At 37.3% G+C, this 23,736-nt stretch overlaps 1 protein-coding gene across 5 annotated transcripts in view; it reads right to left on the bottom strand.

The window, feature by feature from the left end:
• The window catches only part of PRKDC (protein kinase, DNA-activated, catalytic subunit), a 250,709-nt gene that overhangs the window by 39,242 nt on the left and 187,731 nt on the right, over positions 1 to 23,736 (bottom strand). For all 5 annotated transcript variants that reach the window (XR_009351780.1, XR_009351781.1, XM_059166490.1 and 2 more), the window contains 5 exons: positions 21,353 to 21,491; positions 20,305 to 20,493; positions 19,197 to 19,421; positions 11,703 to 11,811; positions 9,993 to 10,104 (listed from right to left, as the gene is read on the bottom strand). Coding sequence is in view for 3 of the 5 variants with exons in the window: in XM_059166490.1 (XP_059022473.1) it covers positions 9,993 to 10,104; positions 11,703 to 11,811; positions 19,197 to 19,421; positions 20,305 to 20,493; positions 21,353 to 21,491 (774 nt within the window). In the remaining 2 variants the exon portion in view is untranslated. The remainder of the gene's footprint in view (positions 1 to 9,992; positions 10,105 to 11,702; positions 11,812 to 19,196; positions 19,422 to 20,304; positions 20,494 to 21,352; positions 21,492 to 23,736) is intronic.

The following is a 23,736-nucleotide window of genomic DNA, read 5'->3' as shown; positions in this document are numbered from 1 at the left end:
CTGACTAGGAAAGTCGGCAGGGTGCAGGTTTGTTAGACCCCGAACGAGGCACTCTGCCTACGGAGGAAAGCTAATTCATAGCTCCACCTATTTCTGAGTGTCACTCTTGGTCCTGTCCTACCTGACCATGGAACTTGACTGGAGCACCTGGGAAGCTGCTTAACCCAGCAGTACTTGCACAGAAAGGCCACACAAGCAGAAAGTCCTTCCTGTTTATCGAGCCAAGCCAGTGGCCCCAACTGCCGCACAGTTCTGCCTAATTTGCTTCCCAAAAAAGAGCCTTGCCTCCTTTGGTATTTGTTGTGTGTCCCCGCCCAGGCAGGGAAGCTAATTAGTAGCCCCACTTACTGCTGAATACAGCCTCCAACCCTGCCAATCAAAAAACTTAACCAGAGTTCCTGGGGGGTCTCTGAAACCAACTGTGCAACTCCTACTAAATTGGCACTTGAATGGAAAGCCAGATCAGCAGTCCTGTTGAGGCAATATGGTGACCCCATCTGACCAGAGAGCTTGAAGCACCATTCTGACTCATTTGGTCTCTTAAACAAAGAGCCTTGCAAGCCCTAAGGGCCTGTTCTGTACTCCCAAGCAAAAAAGGAAGCAAATTTATAGCAGCAGTGCTGCTGAATATAGCCTCCAGCCTAACCATAGCTGACCAGGAAACCTAACCAGAGCTCCCAGGAATCTGCATAGTCCATCCTGCAACTGTGATTACAGTAGCACTTGAGCAGAGCACCTGATGGGTAGCCCTATCCACCCAAAGAGTCAGGCTCATTAGGCCACAGAACTTAGTACATAGTTCTGCTTAATATGGTTCTCAAATAAGAAACTTGCCCATCTTGGGGACTGTGTAATGGTCCTGCACAGGTAGGGAAATTCACCTGTTTAAACCCACTGCTGAAGAGAACCTTCAGCTTGCCTGCCCACGGAATCAAACCAGAGTACATAGGAAGCTGTGTAGCCCACCCCATAGCTCCACTTAGAGTAGAACTTGATCAAAGAGAAGAGCCAGTACTTCTCCGTCTCTGCAGAGCAAAATGTAGCCCTCTCTGGCAGGAAAATGCCGTGTTCATACCTGCCTAATTTGGGCCCCAAAACAAGGCTCTACTGGCCTTGGGGCCAATTTGCTGTCCCACCTCAGGGTGAGGGGAAGCTAATTCAGAGCCCTGCCCACTGCTGAGTACAGTACCTAGTCCTGACCGTCCAGAAGACTGACCAGAGAATAGTGGAAACTGCAGAGACCATCCTAGAGCTGCACTTCAGCAGGGAAAAAAGTCAGCAGTTTTTTTCAGTTGTTTGCGGCCACTGGCAACCACTCCATCCCAACCTCAGAACTTGGGCAGTAGCCTTAACCTAAAATATATCCTAACATAATCCCCACCTGGCTCAAGGATGCTACCAGCTGACACATCCAGATCCCCAAGCTGAGCTGACTGGTGAAGGACTCTTTCTGTCAAAGCAAATCTGTAAAATCTGGAGGACGAGACAACATACTCAAATGTACAAACACTAATGTAAGAAATCAGGATCATTGCTGCTATAAATGCGTATCATGCTTAGCGAAATAAGTCAACCAGAGAAAGACAACTATCATATGATCTCCCTGATATGAGGAAGTGGTGATGCAACATGGAGGCTTAAGTGGGTAGGAGAAGAATAAATGAAACAAGATGGGATTGGGATGGAGACTAACCATAAGTGACTCTTAATCTCACAAAACAATCTGAGGGTTGGTGGGGGGAGGGGATTTGGGAGAAGGGGGTGGGATTATGGACATTGGGGAGGGTATGTGCTTTGGTGAGTGCTGTGAAGTGTGTAAACCTGGTGATTCACAGACCTGTACCCCTGGGGATAAAAATATATGTTTATAAAAAATAAAAAATTAATAAAAAAAAAAATCAAAAAAATCAGGATCATGGGATGCCTGGGAGGCCTAGTCGGTTAAGCCGCTGCGTTCAGCTCAGGTTCATGATCCCAGAGTGCTATGATCGAGTCCCGCATTGGGCTCCTTGCTTAGTGGGGAGCCTGCTCTCTCTCTGCCTCTGCCTGCCACTCTGCCTGCCTGTGCTCGCTTGCTTGCTCTCTCTGATAAATAAATAAATAAATAAAATCTTAACAAAACAAAACAAAACAAACCAGGATCATGAAAGATCAGGTAAACATGATACCACCAAAGGAAAATAATAAAGCTATAATAAATGATTCTAAATATATGGAGATCTATGAACGGTCAGAAAAAGAATTCAGAATTATAATTTTAAAGAAGTTTAGTGAACTACAAGAAGAAAGAAATAGACAACTAAACGAAATTAGGAAAACAATGTATGAACGAAATGATAAGTTCAACAACAACAACAACAACAAATAGAAAACTATAAAACAAAACAAAACAAAACCCAAAAAACTATAATCCTAGAGGCAAAGGATACTAAGACTGAATTGACAAATCCACTAGAAACCTTCAAAAGCAGACCTGATCATGCAGAAGAATCAGTGAAATCATCCAGAGAAGCAAAAAAAAAAAAAGTGAAGAGTGAAGAGTCTATGGACTTATAGGGTAGCAAAATGAAATAATAAGCCCATTATTGGAATGCTAGGAGAAGAGAAAGGGACATAAAGTACATTTAAAACAAAAATGGCTGAAAACTTCTCATAAACCTGTGCAGAGAAATGGATTTCCAGATCCATGAGGCCCAAGGGACCGGATATAGACTGAACCTGAACAGGCTACACCAAGACACATAATTGAATTGTCAAAGGTCAAAGACAAGACTCTCTGAAAGTAACAAAAGAAAAGTAACACACATCACACACAAGGAAACCTTCATAAGACTGTAGGTGGAGTTCTCAAAAGAAACTTTTCAGGCCAGAAGACAATGGAATGATCTATTCAAAATATTAAAAGAAAAAAAAATCTGTCAACCAAGAATACTATTCCTGGCAAACTTGTCCTTCAAAATTGAAGGAGAAATAAAGACTTTCCTGAACAATCAAAAGTTAAGTGAGTTTATTCACCACTAGACTTGGCTTATAAGAAATTCTAAAGGGAGTTCTCCAAGTAGAAATAAACCACTGTTAATTATTATCATAAGAACATATGAACTTATACAAATCTCACTGGTAATGGTAAATGTCGAGCCAAAGTCAGATTCTCTAACATGGTAATGGTGGTAATACACTTATAGTGCTAGTTTAAATTTTAAAACAATGTATTAAAAACCATAACTACAACAATGTATTAAAAACCATAACTACAGGGGTGCCTGGGTGGGTCAGTGGGTTAAAGCCTCTGCCTTCGGCTCAGGTCATGATCCCAGGGTCCTGGGATCCAGCCAGCATTGGGAATCTCTGCTCAGCAGGGAGCCTGCTTCCTCCCTTTCTCTCTGTCTGATTCTCTGCCTACTTGTGATCTCTGTCTGTCCAATAAATAAATAAAATCTTAAAAAAATAAAAACCATAACTACAATAATCTGTTATTAGATGCACAATATAAAAATATGTAAATTATAGTATCAACAACCTAATATGTGAGGAGCATGAGGAAGTAAAAGTGTAAAAGTTTAAAAATGCTATCACAGTTAAGGTGTTATTAGCTTATAATAGGATATCATATTTTATTTAAGCCTCATGGTAAACAACAAGGAAAGGCCTTAGTAATTATGAAAGATTATGATAAAGGAGTCAGAGTATATCCATACAAACAGTCATCAAATCACAAAAGACAGCAAGATAAAAAGCAAGGAACTACAGATCTACAAAACTGTAGATAACAAAGTGGCAAAAGTAAGCCCTTACCTATCAATAAGTACTTTAAATGTACATGGATTAAATTCTCAATCAAAAGACAAAGAATGGCTGAATGAATAAAAAAACAAAATCTAACAATATGCTGCATACAAGGGACTCACTTTAGCTTTAAAAACAACACTGATCAAGAGTGAAGGCATTGAAAGAGATATTTCAAACAAATGGTAACCAAATAAATAAATATGGGGTAGCTTTACTAAATCAGACTAACAGATCTTAAGCTAACAATGGTAAAAAAATGCAAAGAAGGTCATTATATAATGATAAGGTGGTCAATCCATCAAGAATATATAACAATTGTAGGGCACCTGGGTGGCTCAGTGGGTTAAGCCGCTGCCTTCGGCTCAGGTCATGATCTCAGGGTCCTGGGATCGAGTCCCGCATCGGGCTCTCTGCTCGGCAGGGAGCCTGCTTCCCTCTCTCTCTCTCTCTCTGCCTGCCTCTCCATCTACTTGTGATTTCTCTCTGTCAAATAAATAAATAAATAAATAAATCTTATAAAAAAAAAAAAAGAATATATAACAATTGTAAACATTGTAAATATTTATGTACCTAACACTGGAGCATGTAAATATATAAAAGAAATACTAAAAGGAAAATTAGAGAACTATACAATAATTGTTGGAGACTTTAATATCTCACTTTCAAAATGGATAGGTCATCCAGACAGAGATGTTGTTTGTGCACAACAGTATAGACAAAACTATAGACTATAGACCTAACAAACATAAACCATGGAGAAAAAGCACATGGTCAATTAAAGAGATGTAGAAAAAAGCATTTGATCAAATTTAACACCCATGCATGATAAAACAAAACTCAGAAAATATGAACAGCAAATAACTGGAACTCTGTTGATAAACACAAAATACCTAGGAACAAATCTAACAAAAGAAATCTAAGAATCCTTATTAGAAAAAAAAGGGTCACTGAAATTAAAGAAGTAAAACTTCTACATTTGCAGATGACATGAAACTATATATAGAAAACCATAACGATGCCAGCAAAAAAAACCTATTAGCATTATTAAATGAATTCAGTAAAACTACAGGATACAAAATTAATATACAGAAACCTATTGCATTTCTATACACTAAAAATGAAATAGTAGAAGGAGAAATTAAAATAATCCTATTTACAAATAAATACACTGTAAGGAATAAAATATCTAGGAATAAACTTAACCAAGGAGGTGAAAGATCTATACTCTAAAACTATAAAACCTTGATTAAAAAAAATGAATAGGACACAAACTAATGGAAAGATATTCCATGCTCATGGATTAGAAGAACCAGTATTGCTAAAATGTCCATACTACCCAGGGCAATCTATAGATTTAATGCAATCCCTATCTAAATACCAAAAACATTTTTCACAGAACTAGAACAAATAAAACTAAAATGTGTATGGAACCTTGAAAGATTCCCAAATAGCCGAAAAATCTTGAGAAAGAAGATAAAGCTGGAGGTATAAGAATCCAAGATTTGAAGATATACTACAAAGCTATAGTAATCAAAGCAGTATTGTACTGGCACAAAAGCACACAGATCAATGGAACAGAACATAAAGTCCAGAAATAAACCCACCCATATTATATGATCAATTAACCTATGAGAAAGGAGGCAAGAATATACAATGGGGAAAAAATAGTCTCTTCAACAAAAGATACTGGGAAAACTGGTCAGCTATATGCAGAAGAGTGAAACCACACCACTTTCTTATAACACACACAAAAACAAACTGAAAATGGATTAAGGACCTAACTATGAGACCTAAAACCATAAAACTCCTAGAAGAAAACATAGGTAGTAATATCTTCAACATTAGCCACAGAAACAATTTTCCAGATGTCTCCTCTGGCAAGGGCAACAAAACCAAAAATAAATTATTGGGACTATGCCAAAATAAAAAACTTCTGTATAGTGAAGGGAACCACTGACAAAACAGAAAGGCAACCTACCGAATAGAAGAATATGTTTGCAAATGATATATCTGATAAGGAGCTAATATCTAAAATATTAAAGAACTTATACAACTCAACACTAAAAAAAGCAAATAATCTGGTCAGAGGACCTGAATAGACATTTTTCCAAAGAAGATATATAGATGGCCAACAGACACATGAAAAGATGATCAACGTTGCTCATCTTTAGGGAAATGCAAGTCAAAACCGAAATGGGGTACTACCTTATACCTGTCACACTGACCAAAATAAAAAATGCAAGAAATAACAAGTGTTGGAGGATATGGAGAAAAAGAAACCCATGTGCACTGTTGGTAGGAATGTAAATTGATGCAGCCACTATGGAAAACAGTATGGGGGGGCGCTCCTCAAAAAATTACTGCTGGGTATCTGAAGAAAATGAAAATGCTAATTTGAAAAGATATCTGCAACCCTATGTTTATTGCAGCATTATTTACAATAATAGCCAAGGTATGGAAGCAATCTAAGTGTCCACTGATAGATGAATGGATACAGAAGATGTGGTATGTATATAATGGAATATTACTCAGTCATAAAAAAGAATGGAATCTTGCCATTTCCAACAAAATGGATGCACCTAGAGAGTATAATGCTAAGTGAGTTAAGTCAGAGAAAGACAAATACCATATGATTTCTTTCAAATGTAGAATTTAAGAAACAAAACAAATGAACAAACAATGAGAAAAAAGAGACTCGTAAATACAGAGAACATACTGGTGGTTGCCAGAGTGGAGGTGGGTGGAGCATGGGTGAATAGATTAAGGGGATTAAGAATACACATAAAATAAAACATATTTTTTTAAAGAAACCTAAATAAAGCTAATTAGAAAGACATATATTCATGAATTAGAGAACTCTATATTATATAGTTAAGATGGCAATTCCCAAACTTGAGTCAACAAAATCCAAACTGTCAGTGCTTTTGTTTTGGTAGAAACTGACAAGCAGTTTCTAAAATGTATATATAAATATAAATAAACTAAAACAGACAAAGGAATTTTCATAAAGAAAAACAAAGCTGGAGTACTCACCCTATATGATTCAAGACATAAAACAACAGTAATGAAGACAACATGACATATGAAAAAAATGTATATATAAACAAGTAATAGAATAGAACATTCAAAAACAGACCCACACACATGGTCACTGATTTTCAAAAAAGGTGCTGAGGCAATTCAATTATGAAAAGACTTTTGAACAATGGGACGAGAGAACTAGATAGCCATATGAGCATCATACCATCTACCCACTTCATACCAAGAACAAATATTATCTTTGGATCACAGACCTAAATGTAAGAACTAAAACTATAACAGCTCTAGAAAAAATATGGAATAATTTTGCAAGATGTGCCTGTGATATCAGTTTGAAGGGGCTCCTGCTGGCCAAATCTGAGACAATTTGAACATGATATAAATAAGAACAGTTATGGATTATATTCCATTAAATAAAACTGGAATCCATCACTGGTAGAATTAGAAAATCATCACCTTGCAACTATCATTGTCGAGCCTGGTTTTGGCTAAAAGTCGTTCACAGATACAAAATAAAAAGGGCTAAGTTTTAGGAGAAGCAGGATATATGCATGTTTCAAAGCATCTCTTACACTGTTTATTAGTTGCACAGGAAAAAAATCTAGGCATTAAAACAACAAAAAATCCCAAGCATCATACACTGGAGAGACTAGATAATATTTGTTTCTGCTTTTTTATTTTCCCTTGTATGTATGTATTTAAGTTTTAATTTTAATTTTGGTTGGTTAAAATACAGTGTTACATTAGACGTGTATAATACAGTGATTCAACACTTACATATAATACTCAGTGCTCATCACAAGTATACTCCTTCATGCCCATCACCTATTTAACACTTCCCCTACCTTCTCCCCTCTGGCAACCACCATCTTATTCTCTATAGCTGAGTTTGTTTCTTGGCTTGCCTCTATTTCCCTTCACTTATTTGTTTTTTAAATTTCACATGCAAGTGAAATAAATATGGTATTTGTCTTTCTCTGAATGACTTATTTTGCTTAGTATAATACCCCCTAGCTCTATCCATGTTATTGCAAATGTCAAGATTTTGTTGTTTGTTTTTTATGGCTGAGTAATATTCCATTGATATATATATATATATATATATATATATATATATACATACATACACACACACACACATATACACACACACATACACACACACACACACACACACACACACTATATCTTCTTCATCCATTTGTCAGTGGATGGACACTTGGGCTGTTTCCATACTTTGGATATTGTAGATAATGCTGCTATAAACATTGGGTACATGTAAGTTAGTATTTTGTGTCCTTTGAGTAAATATCTATTAGTGCAATTGCTGGACTACATAGTACTTCTATTTTTAATTTTTTGAGGAGCCTTCTTACTGTTTTCCACAGTGGTTGCACCAGTTTGCATTTCCACCAACAATGCAAGAGGGTTCCCCTTTCTCCATATCCTTGCCAACACCTATTACTTCTTGTACTTTGACTTTAGCCATTCTGACAGGTATAGGGAGATATCTTATTATAGTTTTGATTTGTACTTCCCTGATGATGAGTGATGTTGACCATCTTTCCATGGAAGAAACCAGATAGTATTTTAACCAGGCAATAAAAATTATCTCCAGTAAAAAGCATATGGACACTCTGTGCTTCCAGATGTGATACCCTGAGAATAATACTTTAGTTAAGTAATATTATAACTAGGGATGTATCACCTGAATATAACTGTAAGAAGATACAGACAAACCCAAATTGATGAACATTCTTCTAAAGTGTTAATGTCATGAAAGATGGCTGAGGAAATGTTCCAGATTAAGAGGTCAGAAAGACATTTTGATTAAATAAAGTATGAGATTCTGGACTGGATTCTGTCTCAGGAGGGGTAAAATGCTTTGAAGAACATTAATGGTACTATTGACAAAACTGAAATTGGGGCTGTAGATTAAAAATGAAAACAGTGAAGTTATTATTGTACTGAGGTTATATAAGAGAATACTCTTTTCCTTAGAAAATGTACACTGATGAAGAGATAAAGAGACATATATATGCAACTTAAATTCAAATGGTTCAAAACATATGTGTGGGGAGAAAAAAAGCTAATGTGGCATCATTTAAAAATGTGAGTAAAAGAGAGGTGAGTTCTACTTTTCTTACAACTTTTCTATAGAGAAGAACTTCTCTCAAAATAAATAGTAAAAAAAAAAAGTTACAAAAAATAAAAAGTTAAAAAAAAACCAAACGAACCAAATAACCCCACAAAAAACACTGTAGCAGCAGAGGAAATGGGCTATAATGGCAAGGGGTGCCTGGGTGGTAAGTCAGTTAGGTATCAGACTCTTGGTTTCAGTTCAGGTCGTGATCTCAGGGTCATCAGATTAAGCCCTACATTGGGCTCCGAGCTCTGTTTGAGTCTGCTTCAGATTCTCTTTCTCCCTCTCCGTTTGCTCCTCCAAATTGTGCTTTTTTTCTAATATACACATAAACAAATCTCTTCAAAAAAAGGAATATAATGGCAAGAACATTACACATAGGATCACAATCCCCGAGTCTGACTTACTGTGTATATTTGCATAAAATAGTTCACAACCTCTATGATTTTGGTGCCTTGTCTCTGAAATATATGGTTAGTATCTGCCTCATAAATTATCCAGGGTTGTCACAGGGCAAAGAAAAACTGAGCATATGAAAATCATCTCAGGCCTGGTAAAGTGATACATACAGTTATGTAACAGAGTCAGGAGGTGGGAGGCAGGAGTGTCAAAAACCCAGCTTATAATAATAGAATAATAAAAAAATCTCTAAGCAGTGTTTTCTTTGCTGCCATTTCAGTAGCTAACATTCAGCCCTGAGACAGAAGCAGATGGACCACTGCCCCCACTGCTCCCCTGCCTTCTCTGACTGCCAGAAGAATGTTCATAACAAACTTCCCAGCACATGACAAATTCAGTGTTAGTGGGTTGCAGTCCCCTCACAGGGAACAAGTGGGACAAAGGACACACTGCTGACATGGAGAGTATTCTAAGAACGAAGAACTTATATGAAAAATCAGCAAGATGTCAGCTATCTACACTAGACTCAAAGCCCCCATTTTCCTAAGCCAGTTTTGGAGAAAAACCTTTCTGGCAATTTCAGAAAAAAATCCACATTCAGATGAAAAGGATCACTCCTTACCGATTTGTGATAATGTCATCCCAGATGTTCATTGGGTCCATTTTAGTATCTGGGTATCTGTTTATCCAGGTATTTAGAAGTCTCTTAAGGGGAGCTTGAGATGATAAATTACCTAAAAATAATAGAAGATGACTATACCCACAGCTCAATGACAAGACCAATTTAAAAAGTAGGGCTTCCACTAGTGAATAGAAAGGTAATTCAAATTTCTTGACCAAATTAAAAATTTTTGTTTTGTCTTTCACAACAGGAATGAAAAGTTACCACAGTAAACTTAATACATATTCACAATCAAAACTCAATTTCTTAAGGACATAGAGTAAGAATGGAAAGATGAACATATACAGTTTTTCAAATTTAGCATAGGTTCACAGTCCTTCATCCACAATTCCAAAATCTAAAAAGCACTGAAACCTGAAAAGTTTTCATAGGGTTGCAGCCAATTTGCTTGTTAGCAAAATCTGATCTGAATCAGCACAGGACTACTTATAGTTTTGGTTTATGCCATTTATGTGAGAATTCACCACTTAAGCTGGAGACATCACTGTGTTGAATGACAGAATACTGCCCCAAACCCTGGTATGTGCACAAGGTTACACGATTAATAATAATTAATAAACAAAGCAATCTGGCCTTAAGAGATTCATGATAACTCTCAGAAAATTTAAATTTCACATTACTAATGTTTTTAAAGCTTTAGTTTTTCTTTCTGTTGGTGGGAAAGCAGTGGTTAAGAACACAAGCTTAAATCGACAGTGCTGGGTTCAAGATCAGTATCTTTCTACATATTACATTAGGCAAGTTATTTAACCTGTTTCTATAAAATGAGAAGAAAAAAACATAAATCTTCTAAGGCTGTCATAAAAACTATGTAATATAGAAAAAGAGATTAACTTAAGTCCCAGAAAGTAGAAAACACTTAATGAATAATCATTAATTATGTCATTAACAATATGTACTTGGAAAAGAATTCTCCAAATTTAGAGTATGATCAGTTGTAGATATATATGAATACCAATTTTTATTAGTACTGATAGTGCCTTTCATTTTTATTTTTTAGTTATTCAACATACAAGCTGAAATTCCAACTTATAACTAAGATGTATATCTGATGCAAAGATGTACTCTTTCCCTTTGACTCTGGGTGGCCTCCCATAGGTGCCAGGATAAAATCTACTTGCTGGCAGCAGAAAGACCTTTAGGGTCTGCACACTGCTGCCAGCAGTTTTATCTCCCCTCAGGCCAGGGCATGTGGCACCCAGTCACTGAACTTCCAGCCTATCTGGGACACTGCAGGCTTTCTGTAAGACAGACTTTCTGTGAGCCCCCCTGCCTTTTACACACTCAACTCAGGCCCTTCCTCCAGGAGCCTCCCGCACCCTTCAGTCCAGGGCAGATTCTGTTACCATATTTGACATGGGACTTTCCTCTGCCTCAGTAGGAATCACATTGTGTAGGGATTACCCCACTCTTTTGAAAGCTTTGTCAAGCTAGGCAATACATTTTATTTGGCTTTGCATCTTCAGTATCTAGAATAGTGCTTGACTATTTTAAACATTTACTTCAGTGATGTCAAAATATGTATTTGTAGAATGAACTCAAGGTATTTTCTTACCCATATGTTAAGAAACATGTACTTCCACTAAGTAAAATCATACTAAAATGTTTCTATAATTATAAAAGAAAAAAATGGTAGATTAAAAAAATTACCTTGTTTGCTTATAAAACTGATGAACTCCTGAATTTCTATTATAGTTTGTACAGATTGCAATTTGGTGAGTCTACTTCTGTGTAAGAGGACATCAATACTTGAGTAATTCTAGAAAAAAGATATTTAACATTGCTTATAAATAAATTTACTACTTTAAACTTTAATACAGTTCTCTATAATATAAAATATACCAACTACCCTGCATCAATTACAGAATGTGTCTCAGAATAGTTAATAGTTAGCTCACAGAAGCAATTCACAAATGGTTTAAGTTTTTAAAAATAATTTAGGTTTTAATTACATTTTGTTTCAAATAAGTCAATAAAATCAACACAATTAGGCATTGTTGCCTCTATTCATCACCAGTTCTTAAAAATCACAATGTCCTGTAGTATAAAACTGCCAATCGCAGAAGCCAATTCCTTCTTTGATAAACTACCCCATGAATGTACTAAACAAATTCAAAATTTGGGGTGCCTGGGTGGCTCAGCTGGTTGAGTAACCAACTCTTGATCTTGACTCAGATCTTGATCTCCCTGAGTTCAAGCCCCACACTGGCTCCAAACTGGGCATGAAGCCTACTTAAAAAATAAACAAAATCAAGATGGCGGAGAAGTAGCAAGCTGAGACTGCTTCAGCTAGCCGGAGATCAGCTAGATAGCTTATCTAAAGATTGCAAACACCTGAAAATCCATCGGCAGATCGAAGAGAAGAAGAACAGCAATTCTGGAAACAGAAAAACAACCACTTTCTGAAAGGTAGGACCGGCGGAGAAGTGAATCCAAAGCGACGGGAAGATAGACCCCGGGGGGGAGGGGCCGGCTCCCGGCAAGCGGCGGAGCAACCGCGCACAAAATCAGGACTTTTAAAAGTCTGTTCCGCTGAGGGACATCGCTCCAGAGGCTAAACCGGGGCGAAGCCCACGCGGGGTCAGCGTGGCCTCAGGTCCCGCAGGGTCACAGAAGGATCGGGGGTGTCTGAGTGTCCCAGAGCTTGCGGGTATTGGAACGGGAAAGCCGGCTACAGAGACAGAGCCGACAGTAAGCTCGCAGCTCCGTGTTACCTTGAACCGGTCGCAGGCTCGGTGAGCTCGGAGCGCGGCCGGAGGTCAGGCAGACGGGAGTAACTGGGCGCTGTTCTCTGAGGGCGCACTGAGGAGTGGGGCCCTGGGCTCTCGGCTCCTCCGGGCCGGAGACCAGGAGGCCGCCATTTGTATTCCCGTCCTCTGGAACTCTACGGAAAGCGCTCAGGGAACAAAAGCTCCTGAAAGCAAACCCGAGCGGATTACTCACCCCGGCCCCGGGTAAGGGCGGTGTAATTCCGCCTGGGGCAAAGACACTTGAGAATCACTACAACAGGCCCCTCCCCCAGAAGATCAACAAGAAATCCAGCCGAGACCAAGTTCACCTACCAAGGAGTGCGGTTTCAATACCAAGGAGAGCAGCAGAATTCCAGAGGAGGAGAAAGCCAAGCACGGAACTCATGGCTTTTTTCCTGTGATTTTTTTTAGTCTTGCAGTTAATTTAATTTTTTCTTTTTCATTTTTTTTTTTTTTCTCGCCTTCGGGTAAAATTTTTTTTTTTAACTGTTACCTTTTTCTTTTTTAACGATTTTTTACTAGTTTATCTAATATATATATATATATATTTTTTTTTACATTTTTCTTAGGTGTTTTCTTTTTTTTTTTTTTTTAAATATTCTTTTCTTTTCTTTTTTTTTTTTTTCTTTTTTCTTTCTTCCTTTTTGAACCTCTTTTTATCCCCTTTCTCCCCACTCACGATTTTGGATCTCTTCTAATTTGGTTAAAACATATTTTCCTGGGGTTGTTGCCACCCTTTTAGTATTTTACTTGCCCCTTCATTTACTCTTATCTGGACAAAATGACAAGACGTAAAAATTCAACACAAAAAAAAGAACAAGAGGCAGTACCGAAGGATAGGGACCTAATCAATACAGACATCGGTAATATGTCAGATCTAGAGTTCAGAATGACAATTCTCAAGGTTCTAGCCGGGCTCGAAAAAGGCATGGAAGATATTAGAGAAACCCTCTCGAGAGATATAAAAGCCCTTTCTGGAGAAATAAAAGAACTAAAATCTAACCAAGGTGAAATCAAAAAAGCTATTAATGAGGTGCAATCAAAAATGGAGGCTCTAACTGCTAGGATAAATGAGGCAGAAGAAAGAATTAGTGATATAGAAGACCAAATGACAGAGAATAAGGAAGCTGATCAAAAGAGGGACAAACAGCTACTGGACCACGAGGGGAGAATTCGAGAGATAAGTGACACCATAAGACGAAACAGCATTAGAATAATTGGGATTCCAGAAGAAGAAGAAAGTGAGAGGGGAGCAGAAGGTATACTGGAGAGAATTATTGGGGAGAATTTCCCCAATATGGCAAAGGGAACGAGCATCAAAATTCAGGAGGTTCAGAGAATGCCCCTCAAAATCAATAAGAATAGGCCCACACCCGGTCACCTAATAGTAAAATTTACAAGTCTCAATGACAAAGAGAAAATCCTGAAAGCAGCCCGGGAAAAGAAGTCTGTAACATACAATGGTAAAAATATTAGATTGGCAGCTGACTTATCCACAGAGACCTGGCAGGCCAGAAAGAGCTGGCATGATATTTTCAGAGCACTAAACGAGAAAAACATGCAGCCAAGAATACTATATCCAGCTAGGCTATCATTGAAAATAGAAGGAGAGATTAAAAGCTTCCAGGACAAACAACAACTGAAAGAATTTGCAAATACTAAACCAGCTCTACAGGAAATATTGAAAGGGGTCCTCTAAGCAAAGAGAGAGCCTACAAGTGGTAGATCAGAAAGGAACAGAGACCATATACAGTAACAGTCACCTTACAGGCAATACAATGGCACTAAATTCATATCTCTCAATAGTTACCCTGAATGTGAATGGGCTAAATGCCCATGTCAAAAGACACAGGGTATCAGAATGGATAAAAAAACAAAACCCATCTATATGTTGCCTCCAAGAAACACATTTTAAGCCCGAAGACACCTCCAGATTTAAAGTGAGGGGGTGGAAAAGAATTTACCATGCTAATGGACATCAGAAGAAAGCAGGAGTGGCAATCCTTATATCAGATCAATTAGATTTTAAGCCAATAACTGTAATAAGAGATGAGGAAGGACACTATATCATACTCAAAGGGTCTGTCCAACAAGAAGATTTAACAATTTTAAATATCTATGCCCCCAACGTGGGAGCAGCCAACTATATAAACCAATTAATAACAAAATCAAAGAAACACATCAACAAAAATACAATAATAGTAGGGGACTTTAACACTCCCCTCACTGAAATGGACAGGTCATCCAAGCAAAAGATCAGCAAGGAAATAAAGGCCTTAAATGACACACTGGACGAGATGGACATCACAGATATATTCAGAATATTTCATCCCAAAGCAACAGAATACACATTCTTCTCTAGTGCACATGGAACATTCTCCAGAATAGATCACATCCTCGGTCCTAAATCAGGACTCAACCGGTATCAAAAGATTGGGATCATTCCCTGCATATTTTCAGACCACAATGCTCTAAAGCTAGAACTCAACCACAAAAGGAAGTTTGGAAAGAACCCAAATACATGGAGACTAAACAGTATCCTTCTAAAGAATGAATGGGTCAACCGGGAAATTAAAGAAGAATTGAAAAAAATCATGGAAACAAATGATAATGAAAATACAACGGTTCAAAATCTGTGGGACACAACAAAGGCAGTCCTGAGAGGAAAATATATAGCGGTACAAGCCTTTCTCAAGAAACAAGAAAGGTCTCAGGTACACAACCTAACCCTACACCTAAAGGAGCTGGAGAAAGAACAAGAAAGAAACCCTAAGCCCAGCAGGAGAAGAGAAATCATAAAGATCAGAGCAGAAATCAATGAAATAGAAACCAAAAAAACAATAGAACAAATCAACGAAACTAGGAGCTGGTTCTTTGAAAGAATTAATAAAATTGATAAACCCCTGGCCCGACTTATCAAAAAGAAAAGAGAAAGGACCCAAATAAATAAAATCATGAATGAAAGAGGAGAGATCACAACTAACACCAAAGAAATACAAACTATTATAAGAACATACTATGAGCAACTCTACGGCAATAAATTTAACAATCTGGAAGAAATGGATGCATTCCTAGAAACATATAAACTACCACAACTGAACCAGGAAGAAATAGAAAGCCTGAACAGACCCATTACCAGTAAGGAGATTGAAACAGTCATTAAAAATCTCCAAACAAACAAAAGCCCAGGGCCAGACGGCTTCCCGGGGGAATTCTACCAAACATTTAAAGAAGAACTAATTCCTATTCTCCTGAAACTGTTCCAAAAAATAGAAATGGAAGGAAAACTTCCAAACTCATTTTATGAGGCCAGCATCACCTTGATCCCAAAACCAGACAAGGATCCCACCAAAAAAGAGAGCTATAGACCAATATCCTTGATGAACACAGATGCGAAAATACTCAACAAAATACTAGCCAATAGGATTCAACAGTACATTAAAAAGATTATTCACCACGACCAAGTGGGATTTATTCCAGGGCTGCAAGGTTGGTTCAACATCCGCAAATCAGTCAATGTGATACAAAACATCAATAAAAGAAAGAACAAGAACCATATGATACTCTCAATAGATGCTGAAAAAGCATTTGACAAAGTACAACATCCCTTCCTGATCAAAACTCTTCAAAGTGTAAGGATAGAGGGCACATACCTCAATATCATCAAAGCCATCTATGAAAAACCCACCGCAAATATCATTCTCAATGGAGAAAAACTGAAAGCTTTTCCGCTAAGGTCAGGAACACGGCAGGGATGTCCATTATCACCACTGCTATTCAACATCGTACTAGAGGTCCTAGCCTCAGCAATCAGACAACAAAAGGAAATTAAAGGCATCCAAATCGGCAAAGAAGAAGTCAAATTATCACTCTTCGCAGATGATATGATACTATATGTGGAAAACCCAAAAGACTCCACTCCAAAACTGCTAGAACTTATACAGGAATTCAGTAAAGTGTCAGGATATAAAATCAATGCACAGAAATCAGTTGCATTTCTCTACACCAACAGCAAGGCAGAAGAAAGAGATATTAAGGAGTCAATCCCATTTACAATTGCATCCAAAACCATAAGATACCTAGGAATAAACCTAACCAAAGAGACACAGAATCTATACTCAGAAAACTATAAAGTACTCATGAAAGAAATTGAGGAAGACACAAAGAAATGGAAAAATGTTCCATGCTCCTGGATTGGAAGAATAAATATTGTGAAAATGTCTATGCTACCTAAAGCAATCTACACATTTAATGCAATTCCTATCAAAGTACCATCCATCTTTTTCAAAGAAATGGAACAAATAATTCTAAAATTTATATGGAACCAGAAAAGACCTCGAATAGCCAAAGGGATATTGAAAAAGAAAGCCAACGTTGGTGGCATCACAATTCCGGACTTCAAGCTCTATTACAAAGCTGTCATCATCAAGACAGCATGCTACTGGCACAAAAACAGACACATAGATCAATGGAACAGAATAGAGAGCCCAGAAATAGACCCTCAAATCTATGGTCAACTAATCTTCGACAAAGCAGGAAAGAATGTCCAATGGAAAAAAGACAGCCTTTTCAATAAATGGTGCTGGGAAAATTGGACAGCCACATGCAGAAAAATGAAATTGGACCATTTCCTTACACCACACACAAAAATAGACTCAAAATGGATGAAGGATCTCAATGTACGAAAGGAATCCATCAAAATCCTTGAGGAGAACACGGGCAGCAACCTCTTCGACCTCTGCCGCAGCAACATCTTCCTAGGAACAACGCAAAAGGCAAGGGAAGCAAGGGAAAAAATGAACTACTGGGATTTCATCAATATCAAAAGCTTTTGCACAGCAAAGGAAACAGTTAACAAAATCAAAAGACAACTGACAGAATGGGAGAAGATATTTGCAAACGACATATCAGATAAAGGACTAGTGTCCAGAATCTATAAAGAACTTAGCAAACTCAACACCCAAAGAACAAATAATCCAATCAAGAAATGGGCAGAGGACATGAACAGACATTTCTGCAAAGAAGACATCCAGATGGCCAACAGACACATGAAAAAGTGCTCCATATCACTTGGCATCAGGGAAATACAAATCAAAACCACAATGAGATATCACCTCACACCAGTCAGAATGGCTAAAATCAACAAGTCAGGAAATGACAGATGCTGACGAGGATGCATAGAAAGGGGAACCCTCCTACACTGTTGGTGGGAATGCAAGCTGGTGCAGCCACTCTGGAAAACAGCATGGAGGTTCCTCAAAATGTTGAAAATAGAACTGCCCTATGACCCAGCAATTGCACTCTTGGGTATTTACCCTAAAGATACAAATGTAGTGATCCAAAGGGACACATGCACCCGAATGTTTATAGCAGCAATGTCCACAATAGCCAAACTATGGAAAGAACCTAGATGTCCATCAACAGATGAATGGATCAAGAAGATGTGGTATATATACACAATGGAATACTATGCAGCCATCAAAAGAAATGAAATCTTGCCATTTGCAACAACATGTATGGAACTAGAGCGTATCATGCTTAGCGAAATAAGTCAAGCAGAGAAAGACAACTATCATATGATCTCCCTGATATGAGGAAGTGGTGATGCAACATGGAGGCTTAAGTGGGTAGAAGAAGAATAAATGAAACAAGATGGGATTGGGAGGGAGACAAACCATAAGTGACTCTTAATCTCACAAAACAAACTGAGGGTTGCTGGGGGGAGGGGGTTTGGGAGAAGGGGGTGGGATTATGGACATTGGAGAGGGTATGTGATTTGGTGAGTGCTATGAAGTGTGTAAACCTGGTGATTCACAGACCTGTACCCCTGGGGATAAAAATATATGTTTATAAAAAATAAAAAATTTAAAAAAAAATAAATAAATAAACAAAATACAAAATAAAGACAATGAATGGTTATGCCTCTATGATCAATATAAGCCAATAATAAATGTTAATAGGCTCTATAAAGACACTGACTTTAAGAACAAACATCAGAACATTCTTATAAAAGCAAACAGGAAAGAAGGCAAAATGGTAAAAAATGAACAGGGAAAATTCATGTTCGTCACAAAGCAACCATCTTCCATTCAGCCAATCTAGATGAAAAGTCTACCCCTCAAGTGTTCTTTAACAGTGTCAGAAAGATAAAAACGTAAGGAAAAAAGAAAAAATTCAAACTTTTTAAAACAGAAAAAAAAAAGAGACTAAAAATGCATTAAGACAAAGGACAGAGTGTAGAAGAAACTGGAAGAACAGAAAAGAAGGAAATGGGTGGAATCAAATAGTAAAAGAAAATTTCCACTTGATTTTTTTTTTTTTTTAATTTATGAGTTTACTGACGATTAAAAGTATCAAAGAAAGGGTACGTTTCAGACTGGTGCAACTGCATTACCTGCATAAAATTCTGAATGCAATTTTCAATATAATATTTGGCTCTGTCAACATCATCTTGTAAGATGTAAAGAAGGCTCAATTCTTGACTATAGTGCAGCTCTATAAGAGCCTTCTGAAGCTCTTTGTTCACAGCTTCATCAATAAACGTCAGCAGGGACTGGTCAGCCTCCCCATGAAGCAGTAACTTCAGCTTGCTGCGGATCATGTAAGGTAGATAGGTCTCCTAAGGAGCAGAAGACTCTACTTGTAACTTTAGAAAGCCAATATGAGTATGCTTAATTATTTTATAACATACTTTGGTATAACTTTTCAGGTCAAAACTTAGAGCTAATGTGATGCTTCAAACCTAAAACTATAATTTTTAAAACACATTCACTTAAAATTATTCATTTTGTAACCACAAAATACACGGGAACATGTTTTATAGAAAATGGGAGCCACTTTTAGCTGAAAGATCATTGGGTGTTACATACAAGTGAGTAATCTACAAGCACAGGCAAGTCAGCTGTATTATGGGGACCAGGTGAGCTGCTTCCCTCCAAGAGTCTGGGTGATCCCATGAGAGGGAAACTGTCCCACTTCAGGGGTGAGGGCTACCCCATACGTAGCCTGTGACTCAGGGCAGAGACACCATGAAATATTCTTCCATGGAGTCATGCACGGACGTTAGTATTTATTTTTAAATGGATCCCATTTATTTGGAAAGGGTTAGTCAAAAGTCATAAGAGATTTAACAATATTATGGAGTTCATGCGGGGCGTCAGGCTATACAAATATCCTAATACTTTACAACTACTACTTTGTTTTTTAAAAGTTTTAAGCAACTTAATTAGAAAACAGCTTACCATCTAAAATATTTATCTCAGTGACCTGAAAAAAAATTCTATCGGGGGTACCTGAGTGGTGCAGTCAGTTAAGCATCTGACTCTTGGTTTTAGCTCAGGTCATGGTCTCAGGGTCATGTGATCAAGTCCTGAGTTGGGCTCCAGGAACTGTAGAGTCTGCTTGAGATTCTCTCTCTTTCTCCCTCTGTCTCTTCTGCTTGTGCTAAAATGAATAAATGAATCTCTAAATGTATAAATAAATTAAAAAAAAATTCTACCCACCTGATAAAATGGTTCACTCCACATTTTATTTAGATCTGGAGGGCTTTCATTATCAATGCTGACTATAGAACAGTATGCCAATGATTTCCACTCAGCAAGCTGGTTATAACAGTCGAGGGATGCAAGCTCCCAAAAATCCTTCTCAGGTTCCGTAGGCTCACCATCCACCCACTCTTGTTTATTGAGAGCCTCATGAAGAAAAGTTCATAAATTTATTTTACAAAGTTGGTAAGAATGTAAATGAAAGCATCTGTATTATAGGTAGTGTTAACATTCATGTTAAGGACAATCATTTTCAGATTTATGGCAAAGGGAGAGAAAAGGGAAAACAGTAATACTGAATGGAATAAACCAAAACAAACCTTATGGGAACAAATAAACATAAAAACCAAGAGGAAACTATCTCTCTGAGAAACTTATGAAAGAAGCCAGTTAACTAAAGACTCTGAATGACCTAAAATTTTATTTAAATCAATACTGTGGTTTATTTACCACTTAAAGAATTCTTAGATTGAAAATTAGAAAATAAGACATTTACTGAAAATTGTAGATGACTTTATTCTGTATTGCTCATTCAACCATCTCTTAGATCACAGACTCTGAATTTCAACTACTTGCTAGGCATCTATAACTGGATAGCCATTGGCAACTCCAAACGCAAAATGTACAAGATTGAACTTACAGTCATCTTCTCAAAACCAATTCTTACCTACCTCTTCATAAGGTTTTTATTTACTGAAGGAAAATGATCTACCCAAATAGAATTATGTAATAACAACACATATTGAAATAGCATCTCATAGTTTTATAATATTTGATAGGAAATGCTCTCTCTTCTATTCAGTGATGTTAAAGAGAATAAGAGATAAAGCAATAATTATTTCACATTTGGTTATTATGAAACTATTTCCTGCCATTAACCTTTCTGTAAAAACTAAGGAATAAAGTTGAAACATTATGAAACTCTGAATTCTAAAGCTAGCAGTTTTTCCATTCAGATAACAAAAGTGTTTAAGCAACTGACATATTTGCTAGAGATAAATTTTACCTCATTATACTGTTTAACAGCTTCAGAATAATCACTTCTTGCTTCTGCTAATATAGCACTCTGAGTGACTTGCTTTGTTCCTATCTCACTGCTAAAAATACTGCGGAGGACATCATATTCTCCAATTGACCTATATAGTCTAAAGAAACAAACAAAAAGTCCAAATCAATGAATATGCCAATATTTTTTAAGTGTTTGTTCTAATGAAATGATACTAAATTAAGCGACCACATTATGTTAGCCAAAAAGGATATATGTTATTTTTGTTTTATAAAAATATAAAATCTTAGACATTGTTTAGTTACCATCAGGTTTTACTACTTTAGTCATACAGGACACAAAGATTATTCTAAAGTACCTTTAGAGTGAATTATGAAAATATCCTAAAATTTACAATGGATAAATTGCCTCACCATAATAAGACCATTCTGTGTTAATCCATTACAGTAACATCACACATATCACTGGGTGACTAATTTGAAATCCTGTCTATACCTAAAATTTGGAACATAGTCAAGAATCCAGAGTGAGTAAAAATTAATCCTGATCCTAATAAGACCATGTTTTAATCCACATGCTATGGGTCATCTCGATTCTACTGACAAGTAATTTTCTTACAGCCTATTTGCTAGAGCACTCATTCCTCGCTTCACATTAACAAAAATCTTCTTCACCCCATCAACGAAGCTTCCCCACCAAGATATTCTCAAGTAAGTGTTAATAAGCTTGTTCTCTTTCCCTGGAATTTTCCCCCCATCTTTTAGGTCTCAACACAAATGTTATCTCTTCCCGAAGCTACAATCACCTGGCCAGCCAAGCGAGGACAGCTTCCTCTTTGGCTTTCCTGCAGTTTGGTCCTTTCTCAGTATGAAATCTCATGTACTTCTTACATCAAAAAATAAATAAATAAAAAACAAATAAATAAATAAATAAATAAAAAGCCTTAAGGACTCTGTCAGAGCCCAAGTGTTCCAAATTTATTTATTCATTCACTTATTTATTTATTTATTTAAAGATTTTATTTATTGGAGAGAAAGTGAGAGAGAGGGAAAGCAAGAGGAGGCAGGAGGTGTAGAGGAAGAGGGAGAAACAGATTCCAAAGCTGAGCAGGGAGCCTGAGATCCCAGGACCCTGGGATCATGACCTGAGCTGAAGGCAGATGCTTAGCTGACTGAGCTACTCAGGAGCCCCAGGATTCCAAATTTAGATAAAAATCTAGTAGATATGGCCTTCTCTTTCCTCTGTTTGTAGAGGGTTATGGGTAACAAACCAGAGGCAGAAGTGAGGAGATGGGGAGGTATCTTAACAGCTTACAGTCTAAGAGCCTAAAAGGAGGTGAAACTACAAACATTTTCCAGTAACTCAGAAAAGAGATCAGTCTCATATCCACCTTGCACTGTCCCCATGTTCCCAGGATAATACACACTTTAACATAGTCAAAATGATGACCGTGACATGTCATGAACAGGCAAAATTATGTTCTTAGTACTCTGTTTGAAAGGAATGCAAAATATTATATATACAAAAGTATGAGGAAGTATTTCTTTTGCAGATTTATTTATTTTAGAGGGAAAGAGAGTAGAGAGAGCTCAAGCACGGGGAGGGGTAGAGGGAGAGAAAGAATCCCAAGCAGAGTCCCCACTGAGTGTGGAGCCCGAAGCAGAGCTCTGTCTCATGACACTGAGATCATGGCCTGAGCAAAAACCAAGAGCTGGATGTTCAACTGACTGAGCCGCCAAGGAGCCCCAAAAGTATGAGGAAGTATTTAAATAAAGTAAGAAGCAAATGTTTAAAGTTTAGGATCTTAAAAGTTGTGTATTACATTTACCCAATAAATACACATTAGATGAGTTTCTCATTCCCTGAAAATATTAAATATACAAAGTGCTAGTGACTGTTCACTTGCACGTGTGAAACAACGGAATAAAAATGGTTACTAAGTAGAATCAGTATTAGCCAAGATGTACCCTCTGAACTGCCCTGGTATTTACCTGCCTCTCAAGAGACCGCAACGCTTTCCATTTGAGGTATGATTAGTTATGCATGTAAGTACATACATTTCCTACTGGTTGCTAGTTTTGTGAGCTGGGGAGACATGTCTAATTCTTCTTAGCACATGACACAATGTCTTACTAACACACAGTATTCAAGAGAGAAAGATAAAAATGACTATAAAACAGTAAATAGTACAAGGATTCCCCACCCTTACCTTTACTCTTTTTCCTAGAACCTGAAGATCTAAAAATCAGCACTATAAAACAGAAGTTCAAATTTAATTTCAATCTAACATCCTTCTCAGAATTAGGCACTGGCTTTCTTATGATAAAACCACAAGTAAGGAAAAAGATCAGACATAATGCAAAAGGGCATAATGACAAAACGGA

This window comes from Mustela lutreola, chromosome 3, assembly GCF_030435805.1.
Source record: "Mustela lutreola isolate mMusLut2 chromosome 3, mMusLut2.pri, whole genome shotgun sequence".
Classification (NCBI taxonomy): Eukaryota; Metazoa; Chordata; class Mammalia; order Carnivora; family Mustelidae; genus Mustela; species Mustela lutreola.
This window is presented reverse-complemented; position numbering and strand designations above follow the sequence as displayed.